At 44.4% G+C, this 13,036-nt stretch overlaps 1 protein-coding gene across 2 annotated transcripts in view; it reads right to left on the bottom strand.

Annotated features, from left to right (window-relative positions):
* Positions 1-13,036, bottom strand: part of THSD4 (thrombospondin type 1 domain containing 4) — a 595,914-nt gene that overhangs the window by 31,582 nt on the left and 551,296 nt on the right. For both annotated transcript variants that reach the window (XM_036347721.1, XM_036347731.1), the window contains exons 9-11: positions 11,571-11,746; positions 9,152-9,248; positions 5,890-6,165 (exon numbers count right to left, since the gene is read on the bottom strand). In XM_036347721.1, the coding sequence (XP_036203614.1) occupies positions 5,890-6,165; positions 9,152-9,248; positions 11,571-11,746 (549 nt within the window). The remainder of the gene's footprint in view (positions 1-5,889; positions 6,166-9,151; positions 9,249-11,570; positions 11,747-13,036) is intronic.

Genomic DNA, 13,036 nt, shown 5'->3' with positions numbered 1-13,036 from the left:
GAATGAATATTTGTTAGTGGTCTAATATTTATTTTTACTACTTTGCTTAAAAAATCATACTAACTGCCTCAGATTTTTGTATTAAAAACACACATATACACAGCCTAGTTTCATTGTCTTAAAATTTATAAATCTATTTTTGGGAAAAAAGAATTTAAGTGGAATTTCTAGCTCTCAAAACAACTAAAAACCTGCCAATTCGCAATTCTGCCTTCCTCTCCTTGCTACCCCCTGGTGGCAGCACTGAAGTATCAAGAGGAAAGTTTACAAAGTGAGAAATGTGACCAGCTGAACCTGCACCCCAACTGCTGGGAGGGTAGGAGGCGTCTCACAAAGAGCTGACCACCCCCCAGGTGAGGCCACCACGCAGGTCCTGCCCCCAGAGCACCAGCCTTATTCTATAGCTCGGTCTTGGGGTCTCGGCTCTGCTGCGAATGGCCAGGCATTTACAGTTTCTGAACTGCCAGCTTGCTACAATTTTAATTGTAGTTAGAGGAATAATTTTTAATATGTGTCTCAATATTTCATCAGCCATGAGCAGTGGTTCACTGCCTCTTTAAGCTGGTCTTGTGTGACACTGAGCCAGAGGGTAGTTTTGTAAAAAACTGGACAGTTTGTAAGACAGTTTTGAATCTGAAACACACACTTGCTTAAAGTACTCTGGCAGTAAAAATTTACAATGTGGCTATAACTTGAGACCATTATTTATAATAACATTCCAATTAAGCATCGTTATTAGCTGAGCAAAAAGCAGTACTGATTGTAAAATTAATAGGAAGCAAAAACTTTTGCGGAATTAAGTTTGGTCCAGCGGTATATCTGCTTCCATTTAAGAAGGATCTTCAATTAAAGTGAACAAACATTAAGCACGTTGTTCTCAGTTAAAAGGTGCATAGATTCAGTGCATGGCTTTAGGGGTGTCCATTGGGACTCAGCTATTAAGGGATTAAGTAAAAGTCTTATTTTTTAGCCTATCCCTTTTCCTTCAGACCACTTGAATTTTACTTTTCTTTTTCTTTTCTTTTTTTAAAAAATTAAATCTTTATTGTTCAGATTATTACATTTGTTCCTCTTTTTTTCTCCCCATAACTCCCCTCCTTCCAGTTCCCACCCCACCGTCCACCCTCACTCCCCACCCACTGTCCTCATCCATAGGTGCACGATTTTTGTCCAGTCTCTTCCCGCATCTCCCACACCCCTTTCCCCCCCAAGAATAGTCAGTCCATTCCCTTTCTATGCCCCTGATTCTATTATAATCATCAGTTCATTCTGTTCATCAGATTATTTATTCACTTGATTCTTAGATTCACTTGTTGATAGATGCATATTTGTTGTTCATAATTTGTATCTTTACCTTTTTCTTCTTCTTCCTCCTCTTAAAGGATACCTTTCAGCATTTCATATAATACTGGTTTGGTGGTGATGAACTCCTTTAGCTTTTCCTTATCTGTGAAGCTCTTTATCTGACCTTCAATTCTGAATGATAGCTTTGCTGGATAATGTAATCTTGGTTGGTTGTAGGTTCTTGGTATTCATCACTTTGAGTATTTCTTGCCACTCCCTTCTGGCCTGCAAAGTTTCTGTTGAGAAATCAGCTGACAGTCGTATGGGTATTCCCTTGTAGGTAACTGACTGTCTTTCTCTTGCTGCTTTTAATATTCTCTCTTTGTCTTTTGCCCTTGGCATTTTAATTATGATGTGTCTTGGTGTGGTCCTCTTTGGATTTCTTTTGTTTGGGGTTCTCTGTGCTTCCTGGACTTGTAAGTCTATTTCTTTCACCAGGTAGGGGAAGTTTTCTGTCATTATTTCTTCAAATAGGTTTTCAATATCTTGCTCTCTCTCATCTTCTGGCACCCCTATAATTCGGATGTTGGTACGCTTGAAGCTGTCCCAGAGGCTCCTTACACTATCTTCGTATTTTCGGATTCTTTTTTCATTTTGCTTTTCTGGTTGGGTGTTTTTTGCTTCTTCGCATTTCAAATCTTTGACTTGATTCTTGCGGTCCTCTGGTCTGCTGTTGGGAGTCTGTATAATCTTTATTTCAGTCAGCGTATGCTTAATTTCTAGTTGGTTCTTTATCACAACATCGAGGGTCTCATTAGGTTTCTTGAGGATCTCACTATATTTATCGGTGGTCTCACCAGTCTTTTCGAGGGCCTTACTAAATTTATCGGCAGTCTCACCAGTCTTTTTGAGGGCCTTACTAAATTTATCAGTGGCTTCTAGACAGTTCTTGAGAGACCTTAAAAGTGTGGTTTTATATCCTCTATAACTCTATATCCTCCATTTCTGTCATTTCTGTCCTGTTTCTTTGTCTCTGCATTTTTTATGCTTTCTTGGTGCACCCCCTTGTGGTCTTTGTGCGCAGTCTTGTTGTAGTTAAGCCTTGATTGTTGTAGGTAACACTGGGGGGGATTTGACCTCCAGGCCAACTGGCTATGAGAATCAGCTGTGTCTGCAGTGGGAGAACTTCTGTCCTCTAGGGAGGTGCTAATCTAGCCTTTGCCTAAGGCTATCCCGCAAATGCCTCTGTGCAAGGCTTGGGCAGGGTCGGTCCCAGGGGATCAACAGGGCGGGCGGGGCGAGCAGTTATGGCTGCTCTCAGTCCCATCCCCAGAGGCTCTGCCTCACAGAGTCCTAGCAACCGCTGCAAACCTCAGAGAGAAAGCTGCCCTCGAGTTCTGACCGATGCCAGACAGCCCCGCTTCTCCCGTTTGAGTCTGGGTCCCCAGAGACTCGCCCGGAACTGGAGCTCAGAGCCTGAGACTCCCTCCCAATTGAAATAGACAACCATGCCCTCAGCCGCCAGCCCGCTCTGCACACACCTCCGCACCTTTGTATTTTCCACACTGCGCCTCCTCTGAGCCTCGGTATGCCTTTCTCTTTCCTTCTAGTTGTAGAATTTCCCCTCAGCCAGCCTTCCTGTGTTTCTGGGTGATGTCCATTCCGTCTTTTAGTTGTATTTTCAAAGTGGTTGTGCAAGGCAGCAATCTCCGGTGTTTACCTATGCCGCCATCTTGGTTTCTCCTCTGAATTTTACTTTTCTACTTACAAGTTTGTGGGTTGGAAATAGCAACTACCCCAACCACTTGGCATTCAAGTGAGAGGGAGATTTGGTATTTCTAGGGAAAAGGATATGGACTACCATAGGAATGCTCTGTGTCTTGCAAAGAGGTGTCCTGCTTGGGCTGTTTGCCCATGGCCTCTGCTTGCCCTCTCCCACCATCTCATCACCTTTACAGTACACTTGTCCATGGTACAGCTCCAACGTTTAGCTGAGGAAATAAAGTTGGAGGCTCTCCCTGTTTCTCTGATGTTGAGAAAATACCAGATCTATAATTCTTGACTCCAGTGACCACGATGGTTTCTTTCTTTGGGTCAATGTTGATCTCTGCAGAAAGGGAGAAACCTGGCCATCTCTTCACTGTTCCAGCATGCCATTCAGCAGGAACAGGGTGGTGAGGTCAGGTGCTGACTGGGCTTCAGGCAGCAGGAAGAACCTGGGATCAGTTTGGTTGGGTTATATGTTGGATGTATTGATCAAAACAGAAGTACATTAAGTTGGACAGGGCACTGTACCACAGGCAGAGGTCAGTAAGGCATTATGGAGAGATGGACAAAATAAGGAGCAAGAAGAAAATAAATAAGTCCAGTGTGGAACTCCACGTACCAACCAATCAGGCCAAGAGTTTGACCAGATAGAGGTCTTACCAATGACTGAACGGAGTACAGGCCACACCTGAATACCCGTGACAGGGCCCCTTCTGCGATGATGATGTCATGATGCTGACATTTACAGAAAGAGAAATTTTAACGTGACGGCATAGAAATGTGCGAGGGGCTGGAGAAGAGCTTGGGAGAGGGTCAGTGTGGGGACAAACGATGACGTGACAAGGGGAATGGGCTTGGGTTGCCCAGAAAAGAGCCGGACAGCACTGGCAGGCTCAGACTTTCTTGTCACGACACTCTTACCACCACCGCTGACATCCGTGAGATGAGCTAAGCGTTTGGTGCATTCACAGGGCCTCACCTGCCCTTCACCTTTGACTGAGGCTTTTGATGTCTGGGAGCAAACCTTCAAGGGAGCAAAGGAGGGCCATCCATGGGCTACTGCCATTTGTCACATGGGAGAAAAAAGGGGGCTGGGGGAGGCAAGAAGGGAGTGTTAGAGGAATAAGACATCTCTGTTTTTCTTCTATTTCCAAGGCACTTCTTCAGCAGCTCTTTGGCCTGAGAATCAGTGCAGTTTACCAGGATAAAGAGAATGAGTGAGCATGTCATGTTAGGCACTGAGTGTGTAGGTGAAGTGTGTGTGTCCCCACAATGCAAAGGAGAAAGACTATCTCAGAGCATGAATAAAAATAATATGGAGCCCTAACTGGTTTGGCTCAGTGGATAGAGTGTCAGCCTGCGGACTGAAGGGTCCCAGGTTCAATCCCAGTCAAGGGCATGTACCTTGGTTGCAGGTACATCCCCAGCAGGGGGTGTGTAGGAGACAGCTGATCGGTGTTCCTCTCTCATCGATGTTTCTAACTCTCTCTCCCCCTTCCTCTCTGTAAAAAAATCAATAAAATATATTAAAAATAATAATAATGATAATATGGAAATCTAGAGAAAGAGCTTCTTCAGCTTTGAATACATAAATCCACATTCTTTATGTTACTGATAGAACATGGGCAAAGGCAATAACAGATTTGTATATCCAGGATGTAATGAAGATGTAAATGTTACCCTTATATCTTTTCTAATAGCTGATATATAGATATAGAACCATTCATTCAAGAAGCACTTGAGGAGCACCTACTGTGTGCTTGGTATGATACCAGCTGTAGAGGTTGCAAAGTGTACACTCATGGAGACAGCCAAGCCAAGCAGAGCTGGGACAAAAAGATTGTGTCCCAAATTGCCGTGGGGTCCAGGGGAGAAGTGCCAACCTCTGCCTTACAGAATCAGGCAGGCTTCACAGAGGAGGTGATGTCCGAGCTAGATGGTGAAGTGCAAGCAGGAGAGTGCCCGCCTGATACCAGAGAACAGTAAGGGTGGTAGATTTTATTTCAGCGTGAACCATGAAGTGGTGTTGAGGGGGGCAAGATAAGCAGAACCTTTAGATGCAGGTCCCAGCATCACATCTGGCACAGAACAGACGGGACCTGCCGAATGGCCTCCTGGATGAGTAAGTGGCATCATCTGGTGAACAGGCTGTGTGAGCAGCATGAGGGTGAGCTGGCTAACGGCACATGCTTTTGTCCTCATCCTTTATGTCCACCAAGCAATGTCTGACCATCTCCAGAGAAGGCCGCATCTCACCCTCCTGGGCGGGCTGGGCCAGGTGATTTTTAAAGACATGAAATGGAGGAGAATCTACACATGCCACCCTCGATGTAAAACCACATGACAACCATTTTTATCTTTTTTATAACTTTCCCTTGTTTCCACCTGGTTCTGAGTGTATCTGGTTCCTGCAACAGGCATCACACCATAACCCAAATGGCAGACTATTTCAGTAAAAATACATTTTGATCTTGGGTTCCTGTGTCAATTAACTTTCATACTGCTTACCTCTATCGTGTCATGGTCCTCGCCAAAAAGGTTTTGGCCTCGATGTGTAATTATCTCTAGCTTTCTGTCTCCCTTTGCCAATTCTAACCTATATATTTTTCATTGTAATAAGTTGTAACCATGAGCACAGCAGCTTTCCTGTCTTGTAAGTCCAACCTGAGGGTGATCTTGGAGGCCCCCCCACATAACCTCACACTAGTGAGCCATTGCAGGGCAGGCTCATGTCCCTGCCCCTCCTTGCCCCTCCCTGCCCCCTGCCCACTGCCACCCCAACACACACACACACACCTGTCTCCTGGTTCACAGAGGCCCTGCCAGCCCACACCTCACCTTTCCCACAGGTCGTGGAGCACTCCGTGGTCCCAAGCTGTTTCCAGTTGTGATCTCGGCTTCGTCGTGGGGGCTGTGGTGCTGGTAGCACCAAATTGCCCGGCCAGTGGGAAGAAAATCTATCTGGATGCCTGGCTGAGAAGGTCTGCGCAGATTCTGAGGTGAATATTTCTGGCGCCCCACCGTGCAAGCCTTCCTTCTCCTCAGTCCGTTCCTTCTCTTCTCCCGCCTCCTGACTCCTCCCCTCCGGGAGCAGCTGGCCATGGAAGGGCTCCCCTGGGAGAGGCCAGGGCCACACAGAAGGAAGTTCAGTTTGGAGGGTGAGTCGTAAAGAGGAAACTGCTTCAACATTTGAAATCAGGTAGCATGAGATCATTTCTAATTCATAGCACATATATTTAAAATAAGCAGACACAAATTTCCCTAATGTTTAAAACATTATTAAAAACAATAAGAAAAAGATGAACATCCAAGTAGAAAAGGTAGGCAAGGGCCAGGGAGAGACAATTTACTAAAAATGAAATACAAGCAGCCAAAAGTTCTCAACTTCACTCATAATTAAAGAACTACAGGTGAAAATAAGAACAACAACAAATCTATTTGCCTAACAATAAAGATTAGAGACCTTGGAAACCCTTAATCCCTACACTCCTTGTTGAAGTTTCCTGAAAACACGTTCTCATACACTGTAAAAGAGTCTGCAAATAAGATGCAAATTTTGGAGAGCAATTTGGCAACATTTATCCAAGCACATATTAGTTTATTACAAAATAAGGAGGCAAATTCTACAGTTACTGTCAAATCAAGTTAAAACATAGGGCTTTCTTTGTCTCTTCACCAGCACATTTTTATCTAGTTGGCTACTTACAATACTTTGTGGTTTAAAATATGACATGCAAATTAAAAGAACAGAGTCAAAACCAGGCATATTGATATAAATGAGACTGTCCAAGATGTTATCAGCAAAAAACACTTTTGAGTACTTTGTATGTACTGGGCACAAGGATTGATGCCTAATTTATTAAATTCCCTCCCTGCTGCCCCCCCTCAAAACAAAACTTTTGAGTGTAGTTTTTCCCTTTCTGCTTTTAGACAGGAAATGTGTTCAGAGACGTTACTGACTTGCCGGAGGACGCACAGCAGGAAAGTGGCAGAGTTGGATTCAGGCTCTGTCCTCCTGACTCAGCTGATATGGAGGATGAAACCTGGTCCAGAATGCCCTTCCTCACCAACTTTTTACAAATGACCCCTTCTGGGCCCGCCCTGTCCCAGGCCACGGATCCCAGAACTCCATGGTACGTGTTAGGTGAAACCCATTAGACTTGTTATCAATGATCAATATCCTATATGTTCTCAAGTAGTCTGTCCAGTTGCCCTTGTAAGCCACCATTAATAGTTTGCCACCTGGGCTTGGTTCTCAGACTGTGTATTGCTCCTGGAAATGGTTTAAAAATTCTGTCGGGTTAGCTATGCTAACCTGGAGTTTGAACAACACTTGGACCCTATGTGTCTGACGTACTCCAGGCTGTTGTTTCCCAGTGGCCGGTGACATCAGGTAACCTTATTATCTGATTGGCAGCCCAGAAAAGGATGGATGTGCCAGGTCTCGCACCTGTCCCCTCTCTCTGTAGGACAGGCATTGGGCCAGGTAGCCTCTAGACCAGTGATGGTGAACTTTTTGAGCTCGGCGTGTCAGCATTTTGAAAAACCCTAACTTAACTCTGGTGCTGTGTCACATACAGAAATTTTTTGATATTTGCAACCATAGTAAAACAAAGACTTATATTTTTGATATTTATTTTATATATTTAAGTGCCATTTAACAAAGAAAAATCAACCAAAAAAATGAGTTCGCATGTCACCTCTGATAACCAGGTTATTTGGGATTTTGAGATGGAGAGATTATCCTGGTTATTTGCGTGTCATAGGTTCGCCATCACTGCTTTCGGCAGTATAACAAGCACAGGGCTAGTCACACAGACAGGGCTGAGGTCACTGTGGGATCTGGGTAAGAACCTCATCTCTCTAAGCTTTCAGTTCCTTACTTTTAAAATGAGGCTGATAACAGTACTTTCCTCTGAGCACTATGGTGAACACTGGATGACTAATTTATGTGAAGGGATCAGCAGTGTCCAGCACACAGCAAGGACCCAGTGTGTGCGAGCAACTATCATCATAAATATTTCTGCAGACCTTCCTGTTTGAAAGATGGAAAAGACAGTCTCTCCTACAGCCTCGGAGGGGACATGGCAACGATATGTTGGTTTTGGCCCAGCAAACCCATGTTGACCTTCTGACTGTTAGAACAGTAAAGGAGTAAATCTGTTGTTTTGAGCCACTAAGCCTGAGGCGATTTATTATGGCAACAACCAGAAACCAGTATAAGGCATTTCAAAATGAGGACCTGGAGAGAAAGACCCAGGATGTTCACTTGTTTTTGAATCAGCAAAGGCTCAGATAAATGGCGACATCTGGGCCACTGACTCTGAAGTATGCGTCCCTGGTTTTTCTCTGTGCTGAGTTAAAGACAGAGGGCAGCTGCACAAGAAGAAGAAGGAAGGGGCTTTAAAAGGAAATGCCCCAACTTTCAGCCTTAGCCTGCATCCCCCTGTCTTGGTATGCCGGGTGCCCCTCTCCGCTGAGCCCTCCTGCACCCTGCCCGGCTCCCGTCCTGTCCCCGGGGGCTATCAGTTGGCTAATACTCCCATGGGTCACATGAGACAGATGAGGAATTCGATGCTCCCTGGGTGACATCAACAAGCCAGGTATTGATGTCTGGGGATTGCGGAAACGGATGAACACGCTTGTTGGCTACGATCTGGTTCCAGAACCCAAAATCACTGATACTGCTTTGCGTGCATGCAGACGGTTATTTTGCTAGTGCTGTTCGCATCCTAGAGGTTGTTAAGGACAAAGCAGGACCACATAAGAAAACCTACCCTATGTCATCCAAGAACTTAGACCAACTTTAAATGAACTGGGAATCTCCACTCCAGAGGAACTGGGCCTCGACAAAGTATAAACCTTAGCAATGGGCTTCCCAAGGATTTACTGATGATACGACTTGAATGTAAATAATCACCTGGAAATACTGATGATAACATACTACCTTATTTGGACAAGTCTTCCGTTACTGAGTACCAAACCATGTAATGGTAACTTGAACTTTAATAAAAAGGAAATGAGATTGAACTGAAATTAAAAATAAAAATAAATAAAGAGAAATGACCCGAGTGCTTGGCAGAAAAACAAGGGATTTTACCTGGTCTCCTGTGAGGTGGCACTTGTGGGCTGATGGCATTGGTCCCCATGATAACGTACTCATAGTGGACTCCTGGGTTAGGCTGCTGGTGTATCATCTGACAACACAAAAGTCCGTGTCACTGGGCTGGCACGCACATCCATGTCCCCCTGACTTTGGGTTCAGTGGAACAAGTGACAGGATCTATAAATGAGGGGGTTGATTCACATCTAATAATATTAGTGAACCTGTGACAGATTAAACAAATAGCTATGAAAGCTATTTCCAGATGGCTTTTTGTTATTTGCTTTAGAAGAAGGAAAAACTTAAAAGAAAACTAGGCTGAAAGTGAACATTTTATAAATTCCAAATAGGAAGATGGGAGCAATGATTGGAACCTTTTTGTTGGCTCCCAACCATCCTATACCAGGGCTTAGATTTTGCTTAGTGCTCTCAAAGTGTCCAGGCAGATACGTGTTGACACGACACAGAACCTGTTTGGACACTAGGTGGCGAGAGAGTCGAGCAAAGGGCCCACCTCTGGCAGAGCCAGCTGGATCCTTTAGGTTCTTTCAACATTTTCTACGTGGCCAGTGAGGCTGGCTCAGGAAAGGCCTGCCCCCACCCTCTTCCTCTTTGACTCTTGGATTCCTCCACTTCTCATCCATAGAAAGCTCCAGACCACAAAGAGATGGGGTCAGGAAAACAGGTCTAAGGGAAGTAACTGTCCCTAGGTCCTATTGTCTTAGGAACTGATGACAAAAGTAGAACAGCAAACAGGAAGCTGCATAGGGCTGTGGAGGTCACAGTGAGACTTCTCTGGGGCAAAAGAAAAAATAAATCAGCATGGCCCAGCAGAATGAACCCCTCTCTATTGGTTCTGGGGCACAAACGCCCATGGCTTTCCTGGCGGGCAGCAGGGTGATGGGCTCAGTTCACCAGCGGAACGAGGATTTACTGAGTAAATTGAGTCAGGTAAGGAGACACTCCACATCCTGGTATTTCGGTCTTTATTGCTTCATACAGCGGCTCTCTTGTTGACCAGCTGTCTAATCTAGATCAAGTCCCTTAATCTCAGTTTTTTATTTCTTCATCTGGAGAAGAAGTTGGAATCACAGATGATCTCAAGTCTTTTCGGCTTCAAGCAGTTTGGTTCCTGAACATGTCTATTATGTCCATTTATGCCTTTAACTCTTATGTCTTCCCTGCATGTGAAACGAGGCCTCCCTTTTATAAATCACCCAATGGACTTCATACACTCAGAAACCATGGTGGTGCACACAGAGCCCTGCAAGACAGTGTTATGACCTCAGGTTCCTGCGGTTTACCCCTCATCCCCTCACCTATTCTCCTTTCACACAATTCCACAATTGGTTTGTGGCCGGAAATCCTCTCTCCGTCTTCCCATGCCTCTTGAGCTGCGTGAGCGTTCTGCCAGTACAAACCTTGCCCCATTTAGAAAATTATTGTTGGCCACCACATCCTAGACCACCCACGGTGGTCCTTTAACAATCTGGCTTTTTATCCCTGATGCCATTCTAAACCTACCCAGAGTCCAACAACCCATTGGACAGTGTAAAAGAATATCGAAAATTAACTATAACAAGGCTTTCTTTACTGTTTCCAGTCCATGAGCCACTAGGCCCAAGAGGAACAAACATGTAAATTTGGAGAAGTAATATATATAAAACCCTAACAAAGCACACATCATGTGCTGGTTTTGGAGGTTGTAAGAGAATGCTAAGCAAGCTCCTTCTTTTTATCATAAAACCCAATTTCAAGCTTTATTTCTGTCACCTTTTATTTCCTGATGTTTTAAAGAAGACTGGATTCTAGTGTTTCTTAAAAAACAAGGACCATTTTTAACTTGTGTAACTTAATAATTGATTTTCTTGTTAAGTAAGCTAAGTTCCCTGTGAAGCAGGGAGTGCCTAGTAAACCTCTGTATTGCTACTCTGCGCTTTATTGGGTCACCTGGAGCACGCTGGAGTTCTCCCGTCTTCATTTGCTTTAACAGAATTTGAAGAGGGCTGGGAACTGTGAGCGGTCTTGTCTTGCTTTAGGCATTTGCTTTCTTTTGCCATAAAAACAAAACATGCCAAATTAGCATTAGGAGGAAAGTGCCTGGAGGAGATCCAATGCTCATGAAATAAAGGATATGTTTTGCCTCTGATTTGGTTCAACAAGTAAAATTGGTTTTACTGGGTCAATAAACTCTGAGGGTTCTAAGCATCTGGTAGAGTTTAAGGTTTCTGTGAGCTGGGCACATTCAGGGTGAATGGTGAAGATGAAGGCCAAGATGCAAGGGCACCTCCAAGGACTCTGCTCAGATGGTCATATTAAGCACGGGCAACGGTTTGTTGCTTTTTGTTCTAAGTGTGGCCCTTAGAAGCAACAAAATAAACAATCCAGAGAACAGCCCAGAAACATACAAACTCACATAAACATCCAAGATCTCGTTAGTGGGACCTTCAGCCAGAAAGGACTCTCCAGCAGTGCTCGAAATCTCATTTGGACGCTTGTAGGTGAACATTGTCCCTCCACCCTCGTATTTTCCAGGCCGGTCAATTGCCCAGTTCCCGTTGATGATGGAGCGGCCAGAACGACTTCGCAAGGCTGTGGAGAGAAATGACGCAGTTTCTCAGGTAAGCCCAGGGTATGCACAAAAACTTGAACTGGTCCCCTACCCCGTTACTGACTTATTGATTCATTACGTTTTTCATCAGGATCCACTATGTGCCAGGCACTGGCCTAGGCCTTGAGGCAGGATGAGGTGTCTAGATCACATCCCTTTGGGCTTCATCGCCTCTTCAACCCACTTTGATCTCTTCCACCGTAGAAATGAAGGGCAAGTGTGGTTAGGTGAGGGGAAATAATTATATCCCATTGTCTAGGTGAGAGGGTGCACATTGGCAGCTCAGTAGCTGATTTTGGCCTGCAGATGGGCTTAATTTGGCCTTCGTGCCTTTGTATTATTATTTTTTAATGTAATTTAACTTAAATTTAAGAATTGGGAGATTTCACATGAAAAATTTAGAGCATTAGCTTGTCTTGTAAAACAAGAAGACATGTTAACATTGGCTGCATTCCCTCGAGGCAGCGATCGGTTAGCGCTATGGAGGACTGCCCCTTTTTGATGGAGCCTGGTTTGCCCTAATTGCCACCACTTAGGTGAAGTCTTAATTTATTTCCCATTTATTAATGAATATGAATTATGTATTCTACTTGTGATCATGCTTGCAGTGCAATGTTTCTTATGGAATGAACTTTTCACATAATTTTTCTACTTGTATGCCTCCTAAAAGTGGCAAAGCTAAAGAAAGGCCACTCAGTGTCACAAGATTGTCTCCTGCCAGGTCAGCTTCATTTATTTCTGTTACCACCCCGAGTTCTGTGAGCTACGTTAGATACTTCCACATACACTGTCAGAACTAATCCTCGAAACATTGCTAAGCAGATGCGTAACCCGATCTTTCAGAGACTTGGTTCACAGACCAGAGGGACTTCGTTCAAGCTCACGGAGATGGTAAGTGATGGAACTGTGATTTGAAGTCCACACTCACCAGGGAGGTAAAAAAGGAGAGGAAAGAAGCAGGAGTCAGGGTTAACGAGGGAAGAAGGGACAGCACACTAGAGCAGACTTGTTTCCTTACACATGTGGCACCTTGAAGTCCACAAGCCAATGGCAGATTGAAGGAGATCCTTCGTAAGTGCCATGTAAACAGTGGGTCCTGGGCTCTTCGAACTTTCATCTTACCGAGTTCCTAAATGTAATGTTTTACAACGCATTGTGGAAACTGTATATGTAAACACAAGAATTGAGAACAATATAATAAACATCCAGGTACCCACTGCCCAGCTTCAACAATGATCAATTCATGGCTTATCTAATTTCACTTTGCAAAC

The sequence above is a fragment of the Myotis myotis genome, unplaced genomic scaffold (genome assembly GCF_014108235.1).
Source record: "Myotis myotis isolate mMyoMyo1 unplaced genomic scaffold, mMyoMyo1.p scaffold_m19_p_1, whole genome shotgun sequence".
NCBI lineage: Eukaryota > Metazoa > Chordata > Mammalia > Chiroptera > Vespertilionidae > Myotis > Myotis myotis.
This window is presented reverse-complemented; position numbering and strand designations above follow the sequence as displayed.